Consider the following 12,458-nt stretch of genomic DNA (forward strand, 5'->3'; position numbering starts at 1 on the left):
AGGGTTCAAAAAAAGAACAAGATAAATTCATGGAGAACAGGTCCACCAATAGCTATTAGCCAGAATGGGCAGGGATGGCGTCCCTAGCCTCTGTTTGCCAGAAGCTGGGAATGGGCAACAGAGGATGGATCACTTGATGATTACCCATTCTGTTCATTCCCTCTGGGGCACCTGGCACTGGCCACTGTCAGAAGACAGGATACTGGGCTAGATGGACCATTGGTCTGACCCAGCATGGCCGTTCTTATGTTATGTTCTGCAGCCCACAAAACACTCCGGGCTCAAATAATTTTTCCTCAGAAAGCAAAAGGTAAATAATCTCTACAAAGAGAGCTGGATTCCTAACCTTGAGTGCCTTAGGGGCCCAGGCTGCGTGCTCTGTGATTTGATTTAAAATAAAAATAAATAAAAATAAAAAATGAAGTAAAGTCCTTCCACCTCTCCAGAGGGTCCAAGCAGCTGAAGCTCTTTAGCAGCTCTGCTGGTAAGCAGTCCCTGCTCCAAGGGTTTTGGAGATCTATGTTCCCATTGTGCTTCTCTAAGAGTGCCATCCTGTGCTGTGTTTGGATCCTCCCTTTGAAGGAGCTCCTCTCCAGATTTGAAGGGCCTCACAGGGGCACTGGGTTTGAGCTGACTGTGCCCACAGGATCTCTTTAACCCCTTCCCCACTGGCCTCCCACCACTGCATAGTACTGGCAACTCTATACCTGACAGTTTCTTAATCACCTAAGCAATGAATTTGATGCTTCCCCCAAAAAATGTTTCAGAGAGGAGACAATAAAACTATTTCAGAGAGTCTTCCAAGCCTAAGGATAAACATCCCTCTTTTCTTTCATTCATCCTCAAAGCCTTACCCAAGACACTGAATTCCGTTCCTGTGCCAGCCAGAATGATGCAAGTCACTTCTTTTTCCATAAGTGGAGCATGTTGCCTTCGCAATACTTCCAAAGGCTCATACCTCCCTGCTAGCAAAGGTTTGTGCCCAATATCTCAATCTCTGGTACCATGCAACCTGCTAAAAAGCCTACCCACACAATGTGACCGGTGACAAATATATTTAGAACTAAATATAGCTGTCTGAAATGGTACCATTACAGAGCAAGCACAGGACATGCAGTTGTTTTCCAGAACTCAGACAGTAATGACAATACTTCTGTTGGCAGACATGAGGCCACAGGACCCACCTTGCTAAAGGAGAAACACTTGTCTGGCTAATGAACACAGTATAAATCCAAACTGAACCAGATCTAAAGTTGTGCATGGGTGGATGGAGGCTAAGTGAGGCACAGATCCATCAAAATATTGGGAGACCCCTCAAGGAAGATTCTTACTTCTGCCTCAAGCTTCCACCGCTCTCAGAGAAAAGCTCTTCCCTACTAGCTCAGCCCCTCGCATCCAAAAAGAAACTCTTCCTCCCAGCCCCCTAGAATAGATTTCTTTTCCCTCCAACTCCCAAGTCTTTGATCTTCCTGCCAAATTATACCGTTCGGCTCACTCCAGCTACTAGGCAGTCAGTCAGCAGCAATCCAATCAACTGTCCAGCATGCTTCCATTTGTACTCTGTCTCGTACTTCACTGCTTTGTCTCAGTGAGTAATCTGTGCGGCCTGAACCTCAGAGATTCTGCTGCAGGGCCTGATCCAAAGCTGACTGAAGCCAATGAGAGCCTTTCCATTGACTTCAGTAGAGTTTGGAACAGGCCCTTAATCAGCTCTTGGAGTTGTGAAAAATATGGATTTAGGATTCATCTCTCCCTTTTGGCAGAAGAAAAGGAAGTTGGAATGCTCAGGGACTGGGCAAGAAACCCCTCTGGGTGGCTGTGGCTATGTACTCAGGGCAGCAAGTGGAAAAATTAGTTGTACTGGATAACTACAGTTACAGTAATTTCCGGAAGCGCAATTCAGATCAAAATGAAGAGATCACTATGGACCTACAGCATCTCTCTCTCTTAAATCGTAAGGGAGGCATTCCGATACAATGGCAATGGGAATACAAAACCTTACACTAGATATAAATCCTAAAATAAATGTTACAGCTCTAACTGCATGAATGGTGCCTCTAGAATTAATCTTATTTTGATAATTCTAAATTTGATTTGACAGAATAAAAAAATTAATCTAAATATATTTTATGCCAACCCATCACATTTCCACTTGTAAGGTCTATCATAGGTTGAGAACCATTTCAGCATTCCAACCTGGTGGAGATCAGGTATAGCGTAAGTTCTCCATGCTAGATTTTCAGAGGGCGTGGGGGAAATGGGATGTCCCATTCCACTCTGAAGTATCAACTATTAGTGGATGTATACATAGCAGCAGCAACAGATGCTGTGTGGAAGTGTTGTTAAGCAGGTGGAGGAGTGGCTCTCTAGAGAGCTGAACTTCGTTAATACAGAAACTAACAATAAGATGACAAGCGCAAACCCCAGGAAGTGGTTGAGTTTTGACTCTACAGTGTGTGGAATTCATTTTAAGAATAGGACAGGGAAAGTCATCCTCCTGCTCAGGTAACTATAAGAAGTCCACAGATTAATTAGTGGGAAAAGTTACCTTCTTCATTCTGACGATGTGAATTGGTGTCTTAGGCCGCAGAAAATAAACATATTTCATAAAAGATTATGTTATATTCTGAGGCAATAGTAAGTTTTCTACAAAATGTTATGGTTTAATCCTCTAGCAACATTTTTGGAGCTAACAGGGCTCTCCCACACAGGGGAAAAAATAAATTTACGTGATCAAAGGTAAGCAGTGGTATGAGAGAAAGTTGTTTTAAGAAAATTAGGTAAGGAAGGCAGTACTTTGCATAAAGAGATGGTAGCTGGTTTACTTCCTTTTCAGCTTCTTCCCCTTACTAAAAGTTGGGGGAATTAGTTTTAAAACACTTGTGTATTGGCGTGTTTCTGGGACTAACACCAATTTCTTTGGTTCTCATATAAGCTTATAGGTGCCTCTCTTACTGCTCTGTTAAATTCCATACATCAAGGAGGAGAATTCTGCACTTTTGGAAGAATCTTCACAAATTGCACCTAGTCAACATAGAAAAGCAGGACTGCTTTATATTTCCTTCCATTCCCAATGCCTCGTGCAAGGCCACACCAGGGAAAATAGCTACCCATTCACCTCTGATAACTCAGATTCCTCTGAAAAGAGGCTGCTGCTTATTTAGCCACTAATCACTTAGTATGAAAAGAAGCCATATGTTCTCCTCTAAACTGACCATTCAGAAAATAAAATTAAATGAATTGACTTTCCTCTTATTAAAAGAGAGCGTGAGAGGAGGGCACACTGGAATTATGACTAGAAATAAATAATTATTAGCAACTGGTGCAGGAAAAAAACGATTCTGGCCAAGATTTTCAAAAATAGATGCCTAAAGTTAAGCTCCTTGGTGTGGGTTTAGGCACCTAAATAGGTGGCCTGATGTTCAAGAGCACTAAGCACCAAGTAGCTCCTGTTGAATTCAGTTCTCAACCAGCCCCAAATGTGGTAGTGAAAATATACTTGAACCACAATGTTAGGTGTGTTACAACAGCAACATGTAAATAAAAACCTTATAAGACGTCTTAAGACAAGGCCATTTAGTGTACAGTAGATCCCTACCTTAGTGGAGAAATAAACGGTACACAGAGGAGCAAAATCACTCCTATTTCAGTATACAGGAAGGTTGCAACTGCTGTCCACTGAAAAGTCATCTTCTCCCTGGACGGCCTGCAGGGGAGGACAGAGCAGTCACTGCAAGTTGGCTTTGAGGCACGCAGGATGAATCCCGCAGCGAGCAGAGTTCAGGCTGAGCCAAAGCTTCCCCATTTCAAGTTAAACCGGATATTTAAGGCCCGAACGCTCCCTTATGCCCGGGAGGGGTCTCAAGGTGGGTGACTGGGCAAAGGGCGGGGATTTTAAGTAACTTAGTCCGGAGGGCGCGCAAGCCTTCCCTCCCCTCCCCGCATGAAGAGCTCGGGCGGCCTCGAGACTGCACAAACAGCCTCCCCTCCGCCCAGGGCCAGGGCGCTGTATTGAAGGCAGCCGCCCAGCGCCACCGGGGAGGAATCACGCCCGGGCGCTACAGGCGACTCCTTTCCCTCGTGCGTGGGGGGGAGGGGGACAGCTGAGAGATTCCCCCCCCCCCCCCCAAGACAACGCTCCTGCACAGGGAGCCCCCAGCCCCTCCCCGGCGCAGAGGCCAAAGCCTCTGCCAAGCGCCAGGAAACGCCGCCGCCGCCAACCGGCCTGGGCAAGCTCCGGAGCACGGAGCTCGGCTCAGCCGGGCCTGCCCAGGCTGCTGGGATGTGCGGCCGAGGCAGGGCGGGGGGCCGGCACGGAGCGAGGAGGGCGTCAGGCTCGCACTGACTCACACGGAACAAAATCCTGCCTCCCGCCTCGGGGCAGCCGCGGAAACCTGCCTCCAGCCTCCGAAGCGTGAAGCCGGCCGGGCCTGACTGAGGCGGGGAAAAAGGGCGGCCTGATTAGCGACGCCTTGTCCTCCACACCCGCTGACGGACGCCTGAGGCAGGCCGGCGGGCTCGGTCACAGCCTCCCCGCCCAGTGGGAGGCCGGGGCGGGACTGCGGGCAGGCGGGCCCCCCCGAGGCGGAGGGCGTCTGGGGCGGGGACGCCTCGTGCATAGAGGAGGCGCCTCCTTCTCCCCAGGGAGCGAGTGTTGGGCGGGGCCGTGTTCATCCCAGCCCCCTAACCCCCGCCGTGACTGGCCCTCTTCTTACCTTCCCACGCCCCTGGTGTCTCTGCCCTCCTGCAGCTTCTGGCTTTTCTCCCGCCTCCGCGCCCCTGGCCACTGACAGCAGCCGCCGCTGGGTCTGGCAAAAGAGGCCACCGCTGCCTGCCCACCCAAGTCAGGCTCCCTCCCCACCTTTACCTCTACGGGTGCCAACCCTCCAGGATGGGCCTGGAGTCTCCCAGAATCGACATCGATCTCCTGGTGACTATTTAAAGCAATCCAGGAGATTTTAATAGGATATTTTAAGACAATGACGTTATGTCATGTTGGGGGGTGGGGGGAAATCTCCCCGAATAGCTTCAGTCAGAGTTGGCAATCCTGTTTACCTCTGGCTCTTCCAAAACTGGCTCCTCCAGGAGAACCCCATCCCATAGGAACTCCAGGGGGTGCGGTGGGGGCAGAGCAATAATATTGAGCATGTTTAAAGCATGTTCACAGTACTATAGACATTATAGGTGCCGCTGGGGGCGCTGCCTATTGTTAAGGTTGCCAAGTGCTTCCCCTGACATGACCCTGTTTACAGCTGCTGATAACTGTGCCAGTCTTTAGCCATTTGGGCTGAAATGTCTCATGCTGGGTGTCTGTCTCAGGCTCGTTTTTTTTAATGTCACCCAGAACCCTTCAGCTGTTTCCAGAAATGAGACTAGGTAATATACATTGTTTTGCTCTTGTTAAATTCTTGAGACATTTTATTTGAAACGCTCGGATGCCCCAACCGGGGCTTGAAGTTTGGTGGGGGAAGGGGGTGGCCTTTGTGTCAGAACCAGGCCTTTGGCAGGGGTCCTGTGGAGTGTACAGAATGGGATCATGTAATTGAAGATTACCAGAATACATATGCACAAGAGGGCTCAATTGAGGTTGTGATGTTCCCTGCTGGTATCTGGAGGGGTGATCTGCTAGATCACTCCAATCCTTGACTCTGGGAGCCAGCCTTACCCTGCTCTGCTGTGAGAACCCCAACTCTTGGGCTGTTCACACACAGCCTCTGGCATGTAAACTGCTCCCAGCTACTTGCAACTGAATGACACTAGTCAATATCTCCAGTCCCAGACACAACCCTAGGAACCTCCATCTTGCAGTGTCCAGTTATGCCCGCGGGACCCTGCAAGCTTATATGAGTTCATCAATTTAACAAAGAAATTGATATGTACAAGGCTTGTTATCCCAAGGAGAGTCTCTGACATGCTTCAAACCAAATGCACTGCTTCAGGTAGAATAAACAAACAGATTTATTAACTATAAAAATAGATTTTAAGTGATTATAAGTCCAAACATAACTCAGACTTGGTCAAATGAAATAAAAGCAAAACACATTCTAAGCTTATCTTAACACTTTCAATGCCCTTACAAACTTAGATGCTTCTCACCACAGGCTGGCTGGTTGCTCTTCAGCCAGGCTCTCCCCTTTGATCAGCTTGGTGTGGTATCTGTAGATGTAGGTGGCAGAGAGAGGAAGAGCATGGCAAAGTCTCTCCCTTTTATCATGTTCTTTCTTCCCTCTTGGCTTTGAGCCCCACCTTCAGAGTCAGGTGAGCATTACCTCATCGCAGACCCGAACTGGCCAAAGGAAAGAGGGTGACTCACTCGAGAGTCCAACAGATCCTTTTGTTGCTGCCTAGGCCAGTGTCCTTTGTTCCTGTAAGGCAGGGCTGGGTTTGTCCCTGATGAGGTGTGAACTGCCTCTCTGCTCTTGGAGAGTTTTTGCCTGGGCTTATTTTAAGCCATGAGGGTACATTTTCAGCCTCATAACTACATACATGAAATTATAACCTATAACCTTACTGTAACAACAATGCTTAGTGCATTATGAGCCTTCCGAAGACACCTGACATGACAAACTTTGCATTGGATACCACACAATCATTTTACAAGGATGGAGGTGCTGAGGTACAGAGTGTCACAGAGGTTTCACAGATAACCTTAATTCCGGCATTCCCTAACTTTTGAATGTTTGGCTTTCCAACCTTAATAATGTCCTTTTAATGTAATTTTGTGTGTGTAATTAAGCCTTATAAATATTGTTATCACCATTTTACATACAAAGAAACACAGACAGAAAAGTGCCTTGACACTGAGCCACAGACATAGCCAAGATTAGAACTAGGACTTCTTGCCTCCCACCTAGTCCTCTCCAAATAGCAGGACAGCAGCTTAAAGAGTACCAGAGGTATTTACTCACTGCCTGGCAAAATGAGGTGCTTCCTGCAGTGTGGGTAGCAACATGGTATCTGTCCCTGGCACCTGCTGGTCTTTAGATCTCAGGTAAAATGAAGTCAGCCTAAAAACTATACTGAATTTGATTCTAAGATATTCAGTATGGTGGTCTTCTTTTCCTTGCTCTCTCTGTGATACCTTGCCTGCTGGTGATGCTATATAAATACATAATATTCAAATAAGGAAAAAGTATCATATAGCACTGGTGTTGGAATCTGGTTTTCTTTTCTTTTTTACTCTGATCAATTGATTTATTTGGAATAATATGACCCAGATTAAAACAATTTTTTAAAATGTATTGTTATTCATGTAGTATTGCAGCACAGTGTTCATGGCAGGGTATATGTATATCCCTACTCTGAAGTGCCTGTCATCTAAGGTTCTGATCTTCTTAGCATAGGATTCATCATGCAATACATTCTGTATGGGCAGAAGTCAACCAACACATACCATCTGGCAAGAGCAGAGGACCATGTAACTAAACCTTCAACCACTGAAGATAATATAGGGTTGTGAGGCGTCCGGTTTTGGTCCAGAACGTCTAATCAAAAAGAGACCCTGTCGGCTCCGGTCAGCACTGCTGACTGGGCAGCTAAAAGTCCGATCGGCAGCACAGTGGGGCTAAGGCAGGCTTCCTGCCTGCCCTGGCTCCGCATGGTTCTTGGGAAGTGGCTGTCATGTCTGGCTCCTTGGCACAGGGGTGGCCAGGGAGGCTCCGTGCACTGCCTCTTCCCTGAGCACCAGCTTTGCAGCTCCCATTTGCCTGGAACCATGGCCAATGGGAGCTGCAAGGGCAGTGCTTGGAGACTGGGGAAGCGCAAAGAGACACCTGGCCGCTCCTGCGCCTAGGGTCCACAGGGACATGTTGGCCACTTCCGGGAGCCGCCTGAGGTAAGCACTACCCAGGGCCCACACCCCTCACCCACTCCCGCATCCCAACTCCCTGCCCCAGCCTTGAGCCCCTCCCTCACCCAAACTCCGTCCCGTACTCCGAACCCCTTGGCCCCAGCCCGGAGCCCCCTCCTATACCCCATCCCCAGCCCCACCGCAGAGCCTGCATCCCCCAGCTGGAGTCCTCACCCCCGCCCACATCTCAACCCCCTGCTCCAGCCCTGAACCCCCTCCTGCACCCAAACTCCCTCCCAGAGCACGCAGCCTGTCCCCCCACACTCTGAACCCCTCAGCCCCAGCCCAGAGCCACAAACCCCTCATCCCTGGCCCCACCCCAGAGCCCTGCACCCCCAGCTGGAGCCCTCCCGCACCCCAACCCCCTGCCCCAGCCCGGAGTCCCCTCCCATACCCAAACTCCCTCTCAGAGCCTGCACCCAAACTTCCTTCCAGAGCTTGCACCTTCTCCTGCACTCCAAACCCTTTAGCGCCAGCCCAGAGCCCCCTCCTGCACCCCAAACTCCTCATCCCTGGCCCCACACCAGAGCCTGCACCCCAGCTGTAGTCCTCACCCCCCCACACACCCCAACCCTCTGTCCCAGCCCAGTGAAAGTGAGCGAAGGTGAGGGAGAGTGAGCGACGGAGGTAGGGGCAGGGGTGGGGAGTTGTATGCCCGGGGTCCAGCAAATTCAGGGCCTGGGGGGCCCAACTCCACCAATGTTCATGTCCGGGTCTCTTCCCCGGCCCTGCCTGCTGCCTCTTCGCGCCTCCCCTGGAGTGTCCCCTGGCCCCGCCTGCCACCCCTGCGCGCCTTCCCCGAGCGTCCCTGCCTGCCCTAGGCAGCGGGCAGCTGCCCCCTGCAGCTCCACACTGCACTCCCTCACCGGCCACTGATGGCTACAAGGGAGCAGCACCAGGGGCAGGCTGAGGTGGCTACTGCACCTGCAGAGGGAGGAGGAGGGGAGGAGGCGCATGGCAGCCCCCCCCCCACAGCAGGTGACTCCAAGTAGCAGCCTGGGGCGGCTTGGGTGAGTGCCAGAAGGCCCGGGGAAGAGCCCTTCTCCCCCTGAGCTCGCTGCTGCTGGTGGGGAGAGGGCTAGGGAGAGCCTGCCTGCTGTACCCCAAATTCCTCATTCCTGGCCCAGCCCCATGCCTTGCACCCCAATCCTCTGTCCCAGCCCAGAGACCGCACCCAGCACCCAACCCCCCTCCCAGAGCCCACAGTCAGCACCCAAATGCCCTCCCACACCCCCTCCTGCACCCCAACCCCCTGTCCCAGCCCAGAGCCTGCACCCAAACTCCCTCCCAGAGCCTTAGGCAGGGGTGTGTGTGTGTGAGTGTGGTGGGGGAACCTGTTCTGGGCACCACCAAAAATTATACAAACCTGCTGCCCCTGGGTAAGGGGATGGAGTGAGTAGGGGCGGAGCCTTGGAGAAGGGGCGGGGCAGGGGCAGGGCAAGGGTGTTCAGTTTTCTGCAATCAGAACGTTGGCAACCCTAAGTTAATGGCAAAACTTCCATTGACTGCAGTAGTGGAGAACTGGGTCCAGTCAAGAACCCTTAAATTACTATTGGTATCAGCTAATGCCCCAGTTGTATATGCTACTTTCCATAGGTAAACCCTGAGCCTACATGGAGCCCCATTCATTTAAATTAAGTTCTGTGTGGGCACAGATGTCTAGGATTGAAGAGCTCAAAGCCCCATACAGAAGATGGGTTTCAGAGTAACAGCCGTGTTAGTCTGTATTCGCAAAAAGAAAAGGAGTACTTGTGGCACCTTAGAGACTAACCAATTTGAGCATGAGCTTTCGTGAGCTACAGCTCACTTCATCGGATGCATCCGATGAAGTGAGCTGTAGCTCACGAAAGCTCATGCTCAAATTGGTTAGTCTCTAAGGTGCCACAAGTACTCCTTTTCTTTATACAGAAGATGCTTACTGTTTTAGGTTCAGGACCTAAGTTAGTAACACCCAACTGCATATGCAGGTAATAAATATTAAAATAATCCCAATATGGGGCAAGCATTCCATGTCTACCACAGGGGTGCTGGAACAATTTTTATAGTGGGGGTGCTTAGAGCCATTGAACCAAATTGTAAACCCCATATATAATGGAAACTACTTCAAGCCAGGGGGTGTGGCAGCAACCCCAGCACCCCTTTTACGAGCACCTATGGCAGGGGTGGGCAAACTTTTTGGCCTGAGAGCCACATCTGGGTATGGAAATTGTATGGCGGACCATGAATGCTCATGAAATTGGGGGTTGGGCTGTGGAGGAAGGAGAAGGGTAAGGGCTCCAGCTGGGGGTGCGGGCTCTAGGGTTGGGCTGGGGATGAAGGATTTGCGGTGCAGGAGGGTGCTCCGGGCTGGGCCCGAGGGGTTCACAGATCCGCAGGCACCGCTCCCAGAGCTCCCAGAGGCAGCAGCATGTCCCCTCTCTGGCTCCTACGCGGAGGGATGGTGCCAGCCAGGAGGCTCTGCGTGCTGCCCCATCTGCAGCCACCGCCCCTGCAGCTCCCACTGGCTGCGGTTCCCGGCCAATGGGAGTTGCAGAACTGGCACTTGGGGCGAGGGCACTGTGCAGAGCCCCCTGTCTGCCCCTACATGTAGGAGCCATAGCGGGGACATGCTGCTGCTTCCAGGAGCCGTGCAGAGCAGGGCAGGCCCCCAACCCCGCTCCCCAGTGGGAGCTTGAGGCCAAATTAAAAGGTCTCATGGTCCAGACGTGGCCTGCAGGCCGTAGTTTGCCCATCCCTGACCTATGGTCTACCATGGATTAAATAAACAATCTCCAAATGTTAAAAGAAGCCAAATTAATTATGTTAAGAAATCACAGCTAATAATCCTCCCTTCTTGACTCTCTGAACTCAGCAGGCCTGCTCATGATGAGTACATAAAACAAAGAGTCAAAGAACTCAGCAATTAGAGATAAGTAGTGGGTAGTTGAGTACAAAATTTGATTAATGAAACTTCCAAGGGTATATACAGTAACACTATAAAGAATCCTGATCCTACTGAACTCAATCGTTTTACCATTTATTTCAATGGAAAACAAGGTCCATCTGTGACACCCTAGTAGCCCATATTCACCACTGTCATATAATTATCTTTTGTACAAAGTATGCCTTGTGAGGTATCATTCTAAATGTCTTGATCTGCTAAACATTAATATCTCACTGGATTGTACGTGCTATCATTGTATTTGATGTTATGAAGTTTTGCTATGTATGTGTTAATGCAATATGTTGTGAAGTTGGAAACACCTACAACGAGCCTTTCAGGTACAACAATGAAGAAGTTAGACAGTGCTAATGGCCTATCAGCAAAGGCAATGAACCATGGAAAAGGTTGTCCTCACCCAGGAATGTTTCAGCTAACCTATGAGTAATGGCTGCTATGACTCAGCAAGGCACGCAAGGGCATGTGACCAGACCACATGACACTGAACTCCATTTTGGTACCTGTATTTTTCCACAAACTGGGCTGGGAATTTAGCTTAGAATAAAAGGTTCCCGCCATATGGAAAAACTATATAAGGTGGGGAGTGACATAATGATTTGGCCTCACTCCCCACACATGAGAACACCTGGAAACCCCGAGGAACAAAGACTGAACTGGGGGAAATGCTGGTCCCAAGCTAAAGGGATTTCTAGCTTGTGTATGGAAGCTTGGTGAACTGCTTGTATCATCAGTAAGGGTGAGAAATTGCTAATCCAAATCCTATCTATTTAGCATATCAGGTTTAATTTGCGTTTTGTTTATTTGCTAAGTAATCTGCTTTGATCTGTTTGCTATCACTTAAAATCTATCTTTCTGTAGTTAATAAATTTGTTTTGTTTTATCTTAATCAGTGTGTTTTTAAGTGAAGTACTTGGGAAAATCTCATCTCAGTTAAGAAGGGCTGGTGTGTATATTCCTCTCCACATCGAGGGAGCGGCGAACTGAGTAATAAACTCATACTGGTCAGGTTTTTGACCAGAGCAGGATAGTACAGGATCCTAGGATTGAGAACTGGGGGTATTTTGGCTGTAGCCTCTCTATTGTTGGTTCATGCAGTGGCTAGCCAGAGCCTGCATGTAACGGGTTTGGGGTGCAGGAGGGTGCTCCGGGCTGGGCCTGAGGGGTTTGGAGAGTGGGAGGGGGATCAGGGCTGGGGCAGGGGGTTGGGGTGCAGGAGGAGGTCAGGAGTGCAGGCTCTGGGCGGCGCCTACCTAAAGTGGCTCCCGGAAGCAGCGGCATGTCCCCACTCCGGCTCCTACGTGGAGGCCCCATCCGCAGCCACCACCTCTGCATCTCCCACGGGCCATGGTTCCCGGCCAATGGGAGTTGTAGAGCTGGCACTTGGGGCGAGGGCAGCGTGCGGAGGCCCCTGGCTGCCCCTACATGGGCAGAGTGGGGCAAGTCCCCGATCCTGCTCCCCAGTGGGAGCTTGAGGGCCAAATTAAAAGGTCTCATGGGCTGGACGTGGCCCGTGGGCTGTAGTTTGCCCACCCCTGATATAGCAGATCTCACCAGCAGAATGTTACCCTAAGTTTATTTTTAACATATGACAAATGTGTAGAGTAAGCAAAACACATAAACAAAACCCCAAGCACCATTCTGGAGCATAAAGGAGCACCTCTTAAATAG

The 12,458-nt window shown here is 50.1% G+C and overlaps 1 protein-coding gene across 2 annotated transcripts in view; it reads right to left on the bottom strand.

The window, feature by feature from the left end:
- The window catches only part of LOC141980820 (B-cell receptor-associated protein 29-like), a 53,723-nt gene extending 49,110 nt beyond the window's left edge, over nt 1-4,613 (bottom strand). Inside the window, exons 1-2 of one of the 2 annotated variants that reach the window (XM_074942464.1) lie at nt 4,399-4,613; nt 3,599-3,706 (exon numbers count right to left, since the gene is read on the bottom strand). In XM_074942464.1, coding sequence (XP_074798565.1) covers nt 3,599-3,690 — 92 coding nt within the window. In that variant the 5' untranslated portion in view covers nt 3,691-3,706; nt 4,399-4,613. Of the gene's footprint in view, nt 1-3,598; nt 3,707-4,350 lie in introns of both variants that reach the window. The other variant, XM_074942463.1, reaches the window with a different exon arrangement.
- Between the last annotated feature and the right edge of the window lie 7,845 nt (nt 4,614-12,458).

The sequence above is a fragment of the Natator depressus genome, chromosome 1 (assembly GCF_965152275.1).
Source record: "Natator depressus isolate rNatDep1 chromosome 1, rNatDep2.hap1, whole genome shotgun sequence".
Taxonomy (NCBI): Eukaryota; Metazoa; Chordata; order Testudines; family Cheloniidae; genus Natator; species Natator depressus.